This window comes from Haplochromis burtoni, unplaced genomic scaffold (assembly GCF_018398535.1).
Source record: "Haplochromis burtoni strain Fernald_Lab_line unplaced genomic scaffold, NCSU_Asbu1 Contig_757, whole genome shotgun sequence".
Taxonomy (NCBI): Eukaryota; Metazoa; Chordata; class Actinopteri; order Cichliformes; family Cichlidae; genus Haplochromis; species Haplochromis burtoni.
In genome coordinates, this window is record NW_024583118.1 from 17,133 (window position 1) to 34,322 (window position 17,190).

Below are 17,190 nucleotides of genomic sequence, written 5' to 3' on the forward strand. Positions count from 1 at the left end.
GATTTCCATGGACTCAGAAATACACAGAGTGGACTACACACACTACCGGCTCTCTTTGTTCATCTGAAGAAGTGACTACAAACCAACGAGCTGCCTGACCCACTGAGAAACGTCTACACCCGTACTGCTGCAAGGTAGAAACTCAAAACTGAATTTAAACAAGCGTGGGTTCATCGGAAGAGCATCCGTGAGCTGCAGCAGCTGCCTGAGATGGTATGGCATTACACAGTCTAAACGGTGAGCAGTGTATAGGCGGTAAACATCTCTTTCCAAACACGTTATCCCCCGGGAATCTTTTAACCGACTCGACAAACCGAAACACAAAACAAACAAATTAGGGCAGGTTCTGAAACTGCAGCTCAGGCGAGCAAAGTAATGAAAATTAGCAAACCGAATGACTCCCTTAAGAAACACAAATAAATAGTGAATGTAGTGAAGCATGTATCTCAGACATCCAATAACATGTCTCCACCATAAACCACACCTCTATTACTACACATCAAAGGAAGCTACACAAACACACAAATAGAAGTGGGATGGATAAACCCCCGAAAAACGGATATATTTTTGCTGGCAATCTGACATGCTTGACTCTGGTTAAATATCAGCTCAGTGTAGATCTGAACATCCAGATGTGAACATAAGTGTATATTTTCATCTCAGAGAGACCACAAGGAGTTTTATGTCTCTCTTGTGTTGTCGCAACATGATAAGGGATTTGAAAAAGGAGCAGTCTGCACAATTTATCATCCGAGCGGCTGCTGCATGCCCTCCGCCGCTGACGGTTTTATTCCTCATAAAGATAAGATTTGAAATGTTGCCTCTGACAGCAGGAAACCCCGAGTAAAATAAAGCAAAGTAGAGCTTTTTCAAATGTATGTCGTCTTATGTTTACTTGTTGTAATTTTGTCTCCTTGATTGTCTATTCTGTGAATCTGTTCCTTTTCAGTAAACACGCCATCCATCCATTGTGCTGCTGTCTAATCCTCACTTATGCTCCCTGAGGAGGTTACTTTCATTTCTCTCACTGAAGGGTGTTTCCAATCTCACTTCAAACTCTAAGGACAGAGGGTGTTTAATGCTGTGCAGAGTGTAAAGCCCCAATGACGCAGATTTGTAATATTACGTTGTAGAAATAAAAATGGCTTCACTTTAGTTCAGGGCTACATATTCCTTCTGCTTGGTATGCGAACAGGACCTCGAGGTGATTTCTAGGACTGAGTTTTTGTTGGAGTGGAAGTAGAGGTGGTGAAAAGGTGCAATGCTTTTTATCTCCTGTCTCGGTGAACAATGACTGCAAACGCTGTGTTGCAGGGTAATGAAGCAGGAATGCGGCGTTATGTATTTAAAAAAGGAAATGGGCTGCGCTCTTCTTCTGCATGTTTCTGTCACAAATCAATGTCTGCCCTTTCTCAACGTTAACAGAGTGCTAGCATCTCATTTAAAGGAAGTCTGCACTTGAAGAACAGTGTTTACCAAACTTCTGTATTTCTTTTTTTAAGATATGCTCTTGCTGACAAAGTGTGACCAGCTTCATGCTGCTGTGGAAGTGTTTCTAAAGTTAATGTGTTAATATTATTCACGGGCTTGTGCATATTTCACTGGACTCTTCTCTTAACTTTGACTCGCTGTACTTCGCTCGCGCATCGAAAAACAAGTGTTGAGCATCATGTAACTGACAAAATTTTTTTTTGTTTACACGGGGTGGGTGGGGGTGTTTATCAGACCGCTGATGTGTGAAGTTATTTTGAAGACACTGTATAACAGTTATTTTTCCCTAATCACTGTTCATAATTGGGAGAAATCATGCACACCTGCCACCGAGCATAAACGGAGAGGAGGTGGAGAGAGTCTGTAGTTTCAGAACACACACACATTGTCTCAAAAAAAAAAAAAAAAACACTACAAAGATTGTATTTCCTGAGATCCCTGAGGAAAATGAATCTCTCTCAAAAACCTTCTGTTGTCTTTCTACCAATACACCGTTGAAAGTGTCCTCACCTAGGGCGCTCTGACACATATGGAAACAGTTCTGCAGAGACTCATAAAAGCTGCACTAAAGATGGCCACACACAGCTGCCTGCTCTTAGACACATATGCACGTCATGCAGCTTTCAGAAAGTATTGTAAACGACCTACCTATCTCACATCAGCTGTTTGCATGTCTGCTCTGAGGTAAATGTCATAAATCCATCACAGCACGCCCCACAGGACTTTTTTTTTTATCATCATCACACTGAACTCTGCTTTAAAATCAAACACTCGATAAATCAATTAGACATCAAATCTATTAACACCATTCACAATATCATTTACTTTTTATACACAGTTTTCTTATAGAAATACAATATTTTTATAGAATTGCTGCAGCCACTTTTACTCTCTTAAGCATCCATACACATCTGGAACTAAGCTAAAATAGCCAATGACAGCTAAGAAGCCAGCGAAATCATTCAGCATCTAGCTGGCCTTGAATCATGTTGTGGGTTATGTACATGGATTTTTTTGATAGGCGATCTGGCAACTTGGGTAACATAAGATGACACACAAAATGTGCTAATCCGTGCATTATAATTGGTCGAAAGGGTCACGTAAATTTTGTGAATATCCCAGGAGAAGTAGCAAAAGGGGAGGGTGCCCGGAGATGTCTTAAAATGCAGGAGAAACCTGGAAAAGAAAGGAATGTTTGCGGGTGTTTTTTTTGCTTTATATGACTTTCCATTGAAAATTAACTGTAACTAGTCACCCCTTTACTGGCAGCATGAACATGCCATTAGCCTCTGTGGTTAACTGGGGTTCTCATGTAGCCAGTGGACACCCAGGGAACAGATTGAAAATCTTTGAATGTAGATAAAATTTAGAAAAAGAATAGCAAATTAATAAAAAGCTTAATGCTGATGTTTTGAGAATGCATTTCAGCCATTATGTTACCCTTTTGCTATCCAAAAAGACTAAAAATCCCCCCAAAAACATGTTAATATTAGTCAGACTACAAACAGAAAGCTTCCACACTGAGACGGTTGTTTCTTCCTTCCAGATTTATGTAGATATCAGTTTATAGAGATCATCAGATTACTGATGGATTGCTGCACCTACATGCTCAGGTCTGTCGTCTGCTAGCTGATTTTGTTTTTATGGGCTCCAGGGATACGAGAGTCAGATCAGACACAAGCGTAGATTTTTGTAGAGATGGTAGTGAGGCTTCCCTCTCAATATTTAGAACAAGTGCATCTTCACCCGAAGGTAAAAGCACAAAAGCATCCATGTTTTAATTAGTTACTCAGAGAAGAAATAAAGCCTCACACTTGGACAGGTCGTCTTCCCTTCTCAGTTTATCTTTTTCACTTTGAAAATATTAACTTTAATTATGAGAAGGAATTAAACACTGAGCCTTTGTAGCAAGTGAGAGCCTGACCGCCTTATATTTCACAAGTGCATTTTTCCTGTGTGACTGTTACTGTAGTTATGTATGTCAAAGAATACTCAGCATTGTCCGTGTTACATGGACACCATGGAAAATGGTGGATATTCACTAAAGGGTCTATAATTTTAACACTTTCACCACAGGGGGCAGTGTTTTACTAGTGTATGTGTACTTAACTGTGTGCTGCTGTTCTTTAAACCTTTTTGGTGCTTTTTGTCGAGATGTGAACCTTGGTTTTTGTCGCCTCCTGCTTAAAAAAAAATCTGTTTGTTGTGTATTTCATTTAGTTGCACTTCCATCCTTTGCTCTGTTTCTCACCTATTTTGTGCCACACGTGTCCTCTTGGGTATAAATGCCTCCAGCCTTGCTATCCCCACTGCCACCTTGTCTTTGTTCAACTCTGATGTAAAGTTTTCACGGCATAAACTTGTCTTTTCCTCCTGTTTCCTGTTTTATTCTGTTGTATTAATGTTGGATTTTCTTGTGTATTGACTTGTTTTACCTTTTACCTGCCCTCGCCTATGCTGTTTACCTGTCCTACACTGATTAAAGGCAGAGCTCTTCCTCCATGACAAAAACATTTTTAGTCCTGAACCGATTTCCTTCGTCTTGCACCGCTGAAAATGTTTTCCTTTACCTGGTTAAATAACGGTTACATGAACTCTGTGTATGACCTTGTGGTAGAAAGCAGTATTACATGAAAACACAGCCACTGCCTTAGTTCAAATTTATTTGATGTCTCTTCAGCCCAATACAAAGATGTATATACATAGCAGCTGTTCCCTCACGATCTATTGATACTGTTACTTTTGGAGGAGTTTAGATGATCCCTTACAACAGGAAATTAAAGAAGTACTGTGCATTAAAAAATTATGGCATTAGTTACCATTAGGTTGTGATTTATGGGATAAAAATTCAGAGATATTTTTATAGTTTCCTTCATGTTCTTCAAAACAGAAAAAAATAAAACTCTATGTTGTACATGAAGTGCCTGCAGCCACAATTGCATAACATGTTGAAAGGTAGCCATTAGATAACAAACATGAAAAATACAACAGAACCACCACAAGCTGCGAGCATGTCGGGGTGTGCAGAGACCTCAGTGTGCTCAGCTGCTGATGAGACTTGGCTTATATTCAGACACCCTGACTCGTTCCTACAGTTTGATTCTGCCTTTCTTATTCCATCGTACAGTGACCTGAGGACACCTTCAGCAGAGAAGCTGTTTAATCTGGGTTAATGATCCGGAGAGCTGCTGCAGTGAGTAACCGTCGTTCAGGCGTCAGACAGTCTGCTGTCTAAGCCGCTGTGGTTAAAACCTTCATGTAGAGGTGACATGAAAGCTGCTATTGGCTAACTTGTGTGTTAAACAAGCACAGAATGACCTCAAAAGGAAGGAGAAAGAAAAAGATCAACAGATTTTTACACCTGCACTGATGCGGATGAGTTCAACTAGGAAGCATTCAGTCTATCCTTGGATAAAACACGCATAAAAACTTAAAGTTTGGGGCCTTGTGAGTCTCTGTATGGTTGTATAGTTGTGTTTTTCTTTTTCAAACTGACAAACTGACTTTAAATGGTAACACAAAAATGACTTCTTTTTAGCACAAACTCTACATTTTTAATTATTTGCATTGTACAACAAGCAAAAAAGTGGAATTGGACAACAAGTAGTATTTACTGTTTTGGGTTTTCTCTATACTCTAGCTCTGTCCTCTCTCAAATGCACCAAATAAGAAAAAAAAAATCGTATTCATAAATTCAGAGCTGGTTAAGCATTTAACTTTTTTCTGTTTTAGCATATTTACCAAACACAACACAACGTACTATATCCACATAAATAGAAGCAATAAAAATAATTGTGCTCACAAATATTTGAAGCATAATTTCAGCAGAGAAAATAACAAAAGCCTCCTCTTTGCACCCCAAACTGCTATAAATGCTATAAACTCGGTAAATACTGCCCAGAGAGTGAGCTGCCTAGGTGCTGCATGCCGATCTCAGATTCGTTCTTGTTTAAGGCAGGGATGTCAAACACAAGCAACCCGGCAAAAACTCCAAACTGGCCCACTGGACAGCTTTGGAAAATGTGAAGCTGGGTATAGAGTTCGGATTAAAAAAAAATTAATAATAACTAAAATTAACAAAAACTTTGTGCCTTATAATTACAAGACAGTGTGGGCAATAAGCTACCAGAACCTTTTCTGTAATTTTTTACATTTATTTATTACAATTTAAGCCCAAAGAGTTACAGCAGCAGCGTAACGCTTTTTCTTTATCATGTAGAAAAACCGAGACATGTGGCTGAAACTGAACTTCTTCTTATATTTAGATATTTCAGGGATTAAATATGTATTTAATGCTCTTTATACTGACAGAAAGAGGAGTTCACTGGTCCACTGAAGACCAAAGTGGGCTCTATGTGGCCCACGGTGTAAAATGAGCTCGACAACCCGCCTTCGAACGACCGCTGCTTGCTCCACCTCTTACTTTAACCTTAAAACCAAACAGGACCTGATAGGGTGTGAAATTCTTTTACATTTCATTGCTCATATGGTCTGAAACCCCAACAGGTTTTCACAAAGATAGCTGGGGATTTTTTTTTGTCTTTTAGTTTGGAAGAGCATCAAACTTGCTGTCATTAAACAAACTGATGCAAAGCGTCAGTAATTACCACAAGTCTTTGTTACTCACTTTGACAAAATCACTGCGTAACGGCATCTCTTAAGACCCACTATTGCACATCAACGAACAACAATAACACAGCGAGAAATTGATGGCATGACAGGCAGTAATTTCAACAGACTGGAGTGTAATGCAGCTATACGACCTTTTTCAGCGCAAGCTTAGATTCACATTTGTTTTGACAGGTAATTTTGGTTGTAAATCACTATTTGAAGAGATGAAAGCAGCTTGAAGACTCGCGCAACAAAATAAATTAGGGTACAAAATAACTCCTGGGATGTGTTTACCATCACTGAGTGGTGATATATACCTTTGCTAAAGTGTCAAAGAGTAGATTTCTCCACCAGAAGGACACAGCTAAAGCTGTTTGAGCGGACGGTCTTTAAACCCATTCAGCTCACTGCCGCGTGGAAGCCTTGAGCTCAGTGTTTACTGTTTCTGCCCTCTGAATATGAAGGCTCTGCTGGTGGCAGGTGAGGGAGTGCGTGTGCTGAGTAATGGCAGGGAGGACTGACGGGCTGTTTGTGCTGTCGACTGTTTTTTTCCATTCTGCAACAACAAATGAGGCTCAGAGAGACAAAAAACAACGAGACGGGACATGTCTGAGTGGCGGCGAGCACTTATGTAAGCATAAATGTGCGTGGCTATGACAAACGGAGCACCGGGTGCGTGCTGTAGTCCGAGCGTGTTTACAGTTGTGTGAAATTTAAAGTGGTGTGTGTGTGCTTACACACGAATTTGAGCGTGAATGATTACAGCTGACGATCAAAGCTTCTCAGCCCTTGTCACTGAGAGAGACAGGGCTGTGAACCTGAGATGATTAGAGGCCACGGGAAAACTTAACGAGCTGTCTACAACCCAGCTGAACGCCCCCATGCTGCGTGCCATCCAAGGCGCCACAACAAGGTATGCGGGCGATGCCTCTCATTTACATAGATACAAACACAGATTGAGAGCAGCTATTAATCTCCAGCAGGTCCTCCAGACCATTCACATTGTAGGGGGCTGGGTTAATTTCCTGTTCTGTTCTTTTTGAGGTCAAATTTAAAAGGATCCAGTCCCACATAGAAGGTAAATGAACACCTGAGGGCTGGGCTTAATTTGATATAAAATATTAATCCTTAAAGGCCCCTCCTCGTCTTCTTTTTTCATTACTAAACATCCACTCTTGTAAGGAGATTTATAATTGCTCCAGGGAAGTGACCTAAGAGTATTTTTGGGTCTGGCTCAACAGAGGACCTTATTGATTCATTCATTTCATACTAGTAGGAGGATTTACTGCGCGAGGTCGGTCAAACACAAGAAATGAATTAAGGCTGGTGAGTGAAAATGCAGAAACTGTGAACTGCAGGAGAACTTTTAACATCTTTCATTAACATATTATTTAATATAAACTTACAGCCCACTTTGATGTTTGGGCAAATGGTTTGGCAATGGTGGGAAGGAAACCTCCAGCAGAACTAGGTTTAGGGAGGGGCAGCCATCTGCCATGACCGGTTTGGGTCAGAGGAAGATTGATAAATGATAAATAATAAGTAAAGTTACAGAAAAGGTTTGTGGTAGTTCACTGCTCAGACTGTCTTGTAATTACATGTATAAATTTCGAATACAAAGTTTTCATTAATTGGCAGAAAATCTTCTTGTACTTTGGTGTGTTATGGATGTCAGTGGGGGGTCTTTAATAATTAGAAAAGCTGTAAAACCCATGAAAATACAGTTAAAAGTTCAAAATCTCCTTCACATTTGCCAGGCTGATTCTGGCCCCAAGTGTTTTGTTTGACACCCCTGATTTAACCATTACGGTTAAGTTATGTCGTTATGAGAGAAGCACCTGGTTATGAAATCAAATTCCATATTGAGATGTAACAGAAAACTGGCTGTTTCTTATGTTTCCATCGATCTATTTTCATCTCGTTTTCTATATCTGGGTTGCAGGGGAGCGTATGACAGCTGCCATGGGACACAGGTGGGATACAGCCTGGGCAAGTAACCAATCTATGACGGGGCTAACACAGAAAGACAGGCAGCTGCTCAAGCTTACATTCACACCTCCAACCAATTTAGAATTGACAATTAATCTAACCTGAACCCACTGACTGGATTTGACCCAGGACCTTCTTGTCGTGAGAGGAAATTAATACTGAAACTTTCCAGCACACTTGTTTTTTGCATCTTCCACAACAAAAATACACGCTCACTTCCCCCATTTAATTTCCCCCATAATTAAGACTCTTAGATAACCTGCCAAGAATGCCAACATCTGCAGGAAAGCCTTTGTAAGGATGGTAGCAGTAACACTACAAGGTGAGGAAGTGCCTAAATAACAATGACATACCAGTGCAATTACTGGGCATCTCCAAGACTGAAACAATGGCATCTTCAGGCATTTACTGGCCGTTAAACACCAGTGAAGCATGCCAGACGTTGCTTCTAACCTAAAGCAATTGAAAGTATGGTTCACTTACCTGCTGTTTTCTTTTATTGCCTAATCTGTGCATATGCAGTAAAATAAGCTTTACTTTTAAAGCTTGATGCTTGGCTTTTGACTTATTGTCCTAGCCTTCTAAAGCAAAAAAAGAAAAAGAAGCTGTGATAAAAATAAGATGTGGTCCTTGGATCGTTGCTTACCTCTATCTGGGAGCTGTTGTCTGCTTCCTCTGCTGAAACCAGGCCTGGGAAGCCTTCAGGCTCCTCTTGTTCACGCTCCTGGTCCTGCTCCTGACTGGCTCTGTTACTGTCCATGTTACGAGGCTTTGGGGGGAGCCATCTCCTCCACCGGTGACTGTAAAGCTTCACGTCAACATCTGTATCCTCATCTCTCGCCTGCTCCTGCACGTATGAGTATGGTACCCCTAAGGAGACAGAACAGGAAAGTGTGATTAATAAACAGCTCTCAACAGCTCAATTACTTCTTAAAACAGAATAACTGCTATGATGCCTTCCAGTCAGGTTTTAGACAGAACCACAGCACTGAAACCGCTCTGACCAAAGTGTTTAATGACATATGTCTGAATACAGACAGTGGAAAAATGTCAGTCTTAGTTTTGCTGGATCTCAGTGCAGCATTTGATACAGTTGACCACAACATATTACTCAAACGACTGGAGAACTGGGCAGGTCTTTCAGGAACTGTACTAAACTGGTTCAGAACATACTTAGAAAACAGGAAATACTTTGTATCAATAGGTAACTTCACATCTGTGCAGACAAGTATCACATGAGGAGTTCCCCAAGGTTCCATCTTGGGACCCCTTCTGTTTAACATTTACATGCTTCCACTGGCACAGATTATAAAGAACAACAAAATAAACTAGCTTTGCAGATGACACACAAATATATATCACAATGTCACCAGGAGACCGAGGCCCTGTACAGGCTCTTGGTAAATGCATTGAGGAAATTAACGACTGGTTATGAAGTAATAGTCTTTGGTGCCAAAGAAAAACGATTACAGGTCACCAGAGAACTTCAATCTATACACCTAAAAACCACAAACCAGGCGAGAAATTTGGGTGTAGTGATGGATGCAGACCTAAACTTAGAAAAACACATTAAGACAATAACAAAATCAGCTTACTATCACCTTAAGAATATATCAAGGATAAAAGATCTGATGTCTCAACAGGACCTGGAAAAACTAGTCCATGCATTCATCTTTAGTAGGCTTGATTACTGTAACAGCATCTTTACAGGTCTACCTAAAAAATCAGTCAGACAACTACAGCTCATTCAGAACTCTGCTGCTCGAGTCCTCACTAAGACCAAAAAAGTGGACCACATCAGTCCAGCTCTGAGGTCTTTACACTGGCTGCCTGTCCGTCAGATGATAGACTTTAAAGTTCTGATGCTGGTCTATAAAGCTCTGAATGGTTTAGGACCAAAATACATCAGTGACCTCCTGACCCAGTATGAACCTTCCAGATCCCTCAGGTCATCTGGATCCGGTTTTTTATCAGTTCCCAGAGTCAGAACCAGACACGGAGAAGCTGCATTCAGCTTTTATGCTCCTTATATCTGGAACAAACTCCCAGAAAGCCTCAGATCAGCTGAAACACTCAGTTTATTTAAATCCAGGTTGAAGACTCACCTGTTCTCAGCTGCATTTGAATAAAGCACCAAATCCACACTTTTAAGCTTAAATTTCAAAACTTACATTTAACTACTGATTTTGTCTACTTTTTTTTTTAAATCAATTTTAAATTGTGCTTTTTATTTTTTAATGTCTCTGTAAAGCACTTTGAATCACCTTGTTGTTGAATTGTGCTATATAAATAAACTTGCCTTGCCTAAACAACACTGGTAGATAGATGTATGATAACCCACCAGAAATAAGCTTTGATTGATATGCTAGAGAACCTAAACCATTAAACCCTCTCACAGTCAACTAAAAGGTAAAATCTGTTGCTGTGTAATAAAAACTGTCAGTTTTCAGGGCTACGATAATCACATACCACCAAAGTATTTTTACTTTCAATAAGCCAACAGTCAAATTACAGACGTGGGGACTGTTCAAGCCATTAATGTAATAAGTAACAGTGTCAGTTGACTTTTCTCATTTCTCCATCTGCCTGAAACACATGCACACGGGGAATGAGTCAGCAGCCTTCACACAGACCAGTGGGCCACAGTCACAGCTAATCATCCCGGTTCCTTCAGTCTGAAACGAGACGCCGGTGACAGGTGAGAAATGGCACCGAGTTACTGTAAACACCGACTTGATTATCTGAGCCAGAGACAGATGGATTGGAGATACAATCTGCTGCGTCACTATAAGAAATCTACTTTCCCTTATTCCATCCTTCTTCTCTCAGAGTGACATAATGAAGCGCTTTGCTGATTTGAATCATTGCCTTAATTCAACAGGAGCTAACTGTGCAGTTTGTATTTTATATAGTTAAACAACTACTTCTCATTTAGATGGAAAAGCCTCAGTGTGGTGTGAACAGATGTCTGCAAAGATGCATTTAAAAAAAAAAAGGTTATAGTTTAAAGGTTCACTGTGGAGTTTTTAACCTCTATTAGAGGTGCAGAGGTGTCTTTATGGACAAGGTCAGCATGGCACTTACTGACAGGGAACAGTAACATGCAAAGATGTGCAAAAATTGGTCACAGCAAGAGAAGAAGAAGAAGACCACCTGACAGTACAGGATGTTGTGTATAAATCTATAAATCGACATAAATATTTTTGTGTTTTTCACATTCAGACACGGCAATGCGCAGATTCACACTACTCTGCTTTTACACGTATTTCTGCTCGCACCAGTTAATCCATGCTCCTTATACTCAGGTTGTTCTCACTGATTGCAAAACTTCTCCTGAATTTCTGCTCTTGAAAGTGAAAGTTTGCAACTCATAGTGTGGATACAGCACGCAAATGCAATGTTAAATCCCAAGTTTGAGTCTTGGCCGGACAAAACATTATTTTCCCCACATTTCTGTCTAAAATGCAGAGACTGCATACCTCCACCTTGGAATTCTATTGAAAACAGAAAATATTGTTTTTTGTAAACCAAATATATCAGAATTCCTGAAGCTGATTTTTTCCAAATATGGTGCAGACAATTAAAATCTTTTTGTCTGACACGTTGCAATTATATTCACTTTACTTCTTTTTGGAGCATCCCTCAACGACAGGTACTCAAACTGTAATTGACTTCATCCACTCTGCACTGTGCTTGAGGACTCTTAATATTTTGTCCCTGCATGGCTTTTAGAGTAAAAAAAAAACACTGTTATTAAAAATATAAGTGGACTGGTCTTTATATAGCATTTTTCTGCCTGATTCACTCACATTCTGGTACTGTCTTCTATTTTAATAGAATTATATTTTAAACTAACATTGTTCTATAATCATAGAACAACAGGGTTCACTTTCTTGCCCAAGGAGACTTTGGCACACAGACTGTCACAGCATCGCCTCCTATTTTGCTCTTCTTTCCTTTGTAACTGTGTCCTTTGTAACCCCACCCTGTGTTTGATTTTCCCCATTTTTGTCTCATTTCCAATAAGCCATCAGCTTATTGGAAATGAGACTTTGAAAAACAGTAATATACTCCAATTATATTCTAATAGGCTAGTTGTTGTGCCTTTAGGTACAATGTTCAAACTGTTTCTTTCAGGTTGGTATAAAACTAGAACACCTTGAGCACTTTTATAAGGTCAGCAGCTGCTGCTGAGTTCCAAGCTTTTATGAGCGTATAGTTTTATAAACATACTGTAACATTATGGCTTTCTTATATCTATTTTTTTCCTTATTTTCCATAGTAGAGCAGTAGACGTGATTAAAAGTAAAACCTGACAAAGAATGCTTGTTCTCCACTTGTTTACAAGTGTTTCTCTGCTTCAGATGCATCACAGAAGGCCGCGGACGTCTGTTCATCTGTCGGTCCTGTTATGACTTCAGGCTTGTTTGCCTTCAGGCTTATAAGATCCTGCCCCTCCCCCTGGTGACCTGACTAGGATTGGGCTAATAATGTAAATTTGTAACAAACTTAATTTTCGTTGCACTCATCCAGACACAAAGTTTAAAAAAGGCTCATGGCAGATTTTTTGGGTTTTGGAACAAGGGGAACTGCTGATTCCTCTACTCTTAGTTTATGTTGCTTCTCTTTAATGAGACAGAGGTCACTGGGTTTAACTAGTAAGGAGCATTTTCCACTTTTTCCCCTCCGTCTCTTCTTTAACGCTCGCATTTCATTCTCGCTGCCGTCCCTCCTCCCCGCTCCTCCCTCGGGGCCCCCCAACCAGAGGCACTGGTCGGGGGGCCCCGACTGCCTCTCTTCTCCCCACTGGAGAAGAGAGGCAGCGAGAGCAAGTGGAGAAGCTTAAGATGCTAATTCGCTCAAAGAGGAGGCTGACAGATTCACTTTATAATGAGCGTTGGCAAAGGCAAAAAGCAAAGAGACCAATCTGCTCTAACGGGGGTGGGGTGTTGATGCACATGGGAAGAATTTATTGTGGCCAGAGGAAGAGTATGAAATGGGTCTGGGATGACTGCCTCACAATTTGCACATAACTGTTTTAGGAGAACAATTAAAAGTCACCTTCAGTCTCTGAAGTTAAAGACCACAAACTGAGCCAGGAATCCTGGTGTATGATCCAGGACCCAGACATAAATTTTAACTTCCATATTAAGAAAAATAACAACTCTGAGATTTGGAAAACATTTATAAGATACTTTTATCACTGAGCTATGACATAATTGTTACTTTCAATGTCATATAATTGCTATAAAATCATTTCATATACTTCCAGATATAAAGTAGGAGTCCTCATGGCAGTGAGCCAAAACTCCCAAAACTATCTTCCAGTGTGGATAATCTCACTCTTGTTTGGTCTCCGTGGCCACCTATTCACTCCCTGTCTCGTTCTCTGCATACCTCTAATACTTCCTGACACTCATCCTATCCCTAATAGTCATTAATCAGATCAAATCCGTGTGGACAAAGCAGCCCAGGCTACATCCCGTCAACAGCAGTTAAATACGCTAATCCAAGAGGCACCTACGCATACCGTTCCACTGATGTGTAAACATCTATTTCCTTTTAAAGGATCCTTAATATACGATGGAAAACTGGCAAAGTACACATAAACACAACACAGGGCCCTTGACAAATGGTTGCTCTTTTCCCAGCATGTCCCTCTGTGAGCCATGATGAGTCACCCATGCACCTGCATTTCTTCTTGTGAACACAGAAGTACTGTGATGCAGGGATGGCAGTATATCTGATTGTCCAGGGTCTTTTGTCAAGGATTTGGGAGGGCACTGAGGGCAGACCACCGAGGGACACCTAAAATAAACCTCCCCAGGAGGACGGGGGCTTCTCCTCCTAACGAGGCTATTCCTCTTTTGTGAGAAAGGAAATCTTACCCCTCTGCATTTCTTTCACTGCCTCTCAAAGCCACTGCATACCTTCACCCTGACTCTGTCGAGCACCCTTGTTGGCCTGACTCACGCCTGTCAACATCCCTGATTCACAAACCGCTTTTGGTTCCACCTGAAATCGTTCAAAGACACTGAGGCAGTAAAATCGCAGCATGAAGATCCTGTCTGCACCCTTTCTTTCATTCAGTTTCTGCTTGTTTTACTGTTTTCTTGTTTTCTCTTGGTTCCCACCTGACGCCGCGGTGCCAAAAGGAGACTTACAAACTTGACAAGTAGATGATTTGGAATGCTTCACTGCGTTTGTGCATAATTTCAGCGAGAAATGTAGAAAAAGTCACATCCACAAACGATTCCTTAGGCTTTATATCTCTTGGTGTCAGAGTGCTTAATTTAGTGCCCACTGAAAGCTGCTTTATCAGTGTACCCGCAGACCCTGCCAAGCACTTTGGAAGACCTTCAGTATTTTGTGCTGGAACTGTGCTGACTCACATCAGCTCGCCAGGGTCCACATGGATTAAGTTGATGTAACTATTGCAGAAGCTTCCAACTTTCTGCAACTATAACTATCTTTGAAATAGAAAAAAGTAAGGATCTGCTGTTGACACGGCACAAAACTAATTCTCACAGAGAACAGACAATGTGATCAAAATCTTTCTGCACTGGGAAGAAAAACAATGCAATTTTTCCTCCATTCACTTTCACTTTGTCTCTTCATTAGCAACAGCTGATTAGGGACATTTGTCACAAGAAGTACTTTTAACAACATGTGCAAAAATCTGATCATGCAAGGGAATACTAACCTAGTCATTAAAATGCAGAAGAAGAAGAAACACAGTGGAAAAAGCTTTTGGAGGTCAGTTTACAGTATGTAACTTTTCTGCTTACACCTAAAACAATAGAAGGATTTGACGTAACTGACTTTCAAGAACTTTCCTGACTGTTTATTAACCTGCTGAAACAAATTAAACACCGTTTGAGTCACACTGACAAGGTCAGAGAGTGAAAAAGCTAGTGAGCATGTCATATTTTATATTTCATTAAAAAAAGACATCAAATTGCTTGATTTATATAATAAACGGCCCAAACTCCAAAGACATTTACTTCAAATTGAAGCAGAGAAAACCTTTAAATGCACACACGGTGCACTGTACTATTATGCTGAAGCAGTGTGTGAAAAACTAAGTGCACCCTTACTGCTTCCAAAGGAATTAAGATTGTGAACAGTAGACAGGTGTTGCTAATCAAGCACACTTGATTACCTGATTGATCGATCATCAGCAAGTGTGAGCACCTCTATAAAAGGTGAGGTTTTTGGCAGTTTGCTGGTCAGGAGCATTCAGGTGTGATCTTAATGTACCAATTGTTGCTTTCCATCAATCTGGGAAAAGTTGTAACACCATTTCTGAAAAAATTGACATCCATCATTCTTTAGTGAAAAGATTATTCACAAGTGGAAAACAATCAAGGCAGATGTCAGTATTCCCAGAAGTGGACGTCAGAGTGTTAACTGCTCAGAGAGACTGTAAAAAACCCAAAACTTACATCTCAGACCTCAGTTAACATAACAGTACAATTAGAAAAAGACTGAATAAGTATGGCTTCTTTGGCAGTGCCAAGAGAAAGCCTCTTCTCTCTAACTAAAAAAGGCAGCACCTGTGTGCTTAAGTTGAGCTTTCCATGGTCTCCATGGTCATATCTTATCCAGTGTAGTTGCAGCTTTAGGCTTAAGTTTGCAAAGTTGCATCTAAACAAATCACAAGACGTCTGGAACGTGCTTTGGACAGATGAGCCCAAAGTAGAGGTGAACGGCGCCACGTTTGGTGAAACTCAAACACAACATATCAGGACAAACACCTCATACCAGCTGTCAGCACGGTGGTGGAGGGGTGATGGGTTTGTTTTGCAGCCACAGGATCTGGACACACTTTGCTCTTCAACTCTTCTGTGAACCAGAGTCTTCTGGAGTATGAGCTGAGGCCGTCTGTGTGACGGTACACCATTAGATGTACATAGTTTTCACACAATGCGCCTGTATTTCAGCTTAGTTTTTGCTGAATAAATAACAACACAGTGTAATATGGCACATGTTGTCGTTCATCTGAAGTTGGATTTACCCAATTTTAACACCTACTAAGGACCAGATTGATTTTTTTTATTATATCATGACAGGAAAAACCTTAGAGGGTATAATTTCTTTTTACTATCACTGCACACTGCTGCGCATAAATTCCAGGCATACAACTCTCAGTAATTATTATGCAGAGAAAGTGTGCTTTGTTGACCTGTGGTGTCTCAGATTTTACGCATCCCCTCTTAAAAACACAACCTGTCATTAAGCAAACACATAAAGTCGTAAAGCTGAGAGAAAGTTAAACAGATCCAGTTTCACAGAGCTCCTAGAACGCAATCCGAATATCATACGCCGAAATCTGAGCTAATCAGAGCGTGAGACAAGTCAGGATAAGAATTAAAATAGTGCAGCAGATGAACAAAAGAACAAAATCGGTTTCTTCTTACGGAAAAGCCTCTAAAAGAAATTCATAAGCCAGTTTTCTAAAAGGATTTCTGATGTCTTTCCCCCTGGAGAGGAACATCAAGTTGGCGTCCTGCCTGTCATGAACGCTTCGTTTCACCACAGATTTGTTTTGCCGACAATTAGTCACGTCTTTCCAAGTCGGGGCACTGCAGCACAAACATCCCCCGAGGTTCAGATTAGGTCCGCCGATAAAAAACGATTTTTTTTCTTGAAACATAATAACCAGCTTGTTGAAGAAATCACATTGTAACTATTACACTGAAATTTTGATGTCTCACTTCAGCAATTAGTTAGAGCCTGTGACCCCTTTTGAAGAGAAAGAGTGCAAAGATACGCTTCAGAATTTGAATCAAAACGCTAAAGGACACACTCATATCATATAAACTTGTTCTGACTTTTGCTGATATGCTTGTTGTGCAGGACACAATGAACTTTATCAGAATGGCTCCCGGCATCACCGGCACCAGGAAACGAGCATGTTGTGAGCGAGCCCTCCTTTATGCCGCCCAAAATGAGAAAGCAGGCAGGGGGGCTATAAATAAAAGCCCATTTTTGAACTCTGAACATGTTAATTACAATCTGCAGAGAAAGGAGGTGGAGGGAATGAATTAGAAGGTGACTAATATTGCATTCACACTGCCTGGGGAAACACAGCGTCCG

At 40.5% G+C, this 17,190-nt stretch overlaps 1 protein-coding gene across 1 annotated transcript in view; it reads right to left on the reverse strand.

The window, feature by feature from the left end:
* Positions 1-17,190, reverse strand: part of LOC102309618 (plexin domain-containing protein 2) — a gene marked incomplete at its 3' end in the record, with an annotated part of 65,419 nt that overhangs the window by 11,119 nt on the left and 37,110 nt on the right. Inside the window, 1 exon segment of the mRNA XM_014330318.2 lies at positions 8,738-8,961. Coding sequence (XP_014185804.1) covers positions 8,738-8,961 — 224 coding nt within the window.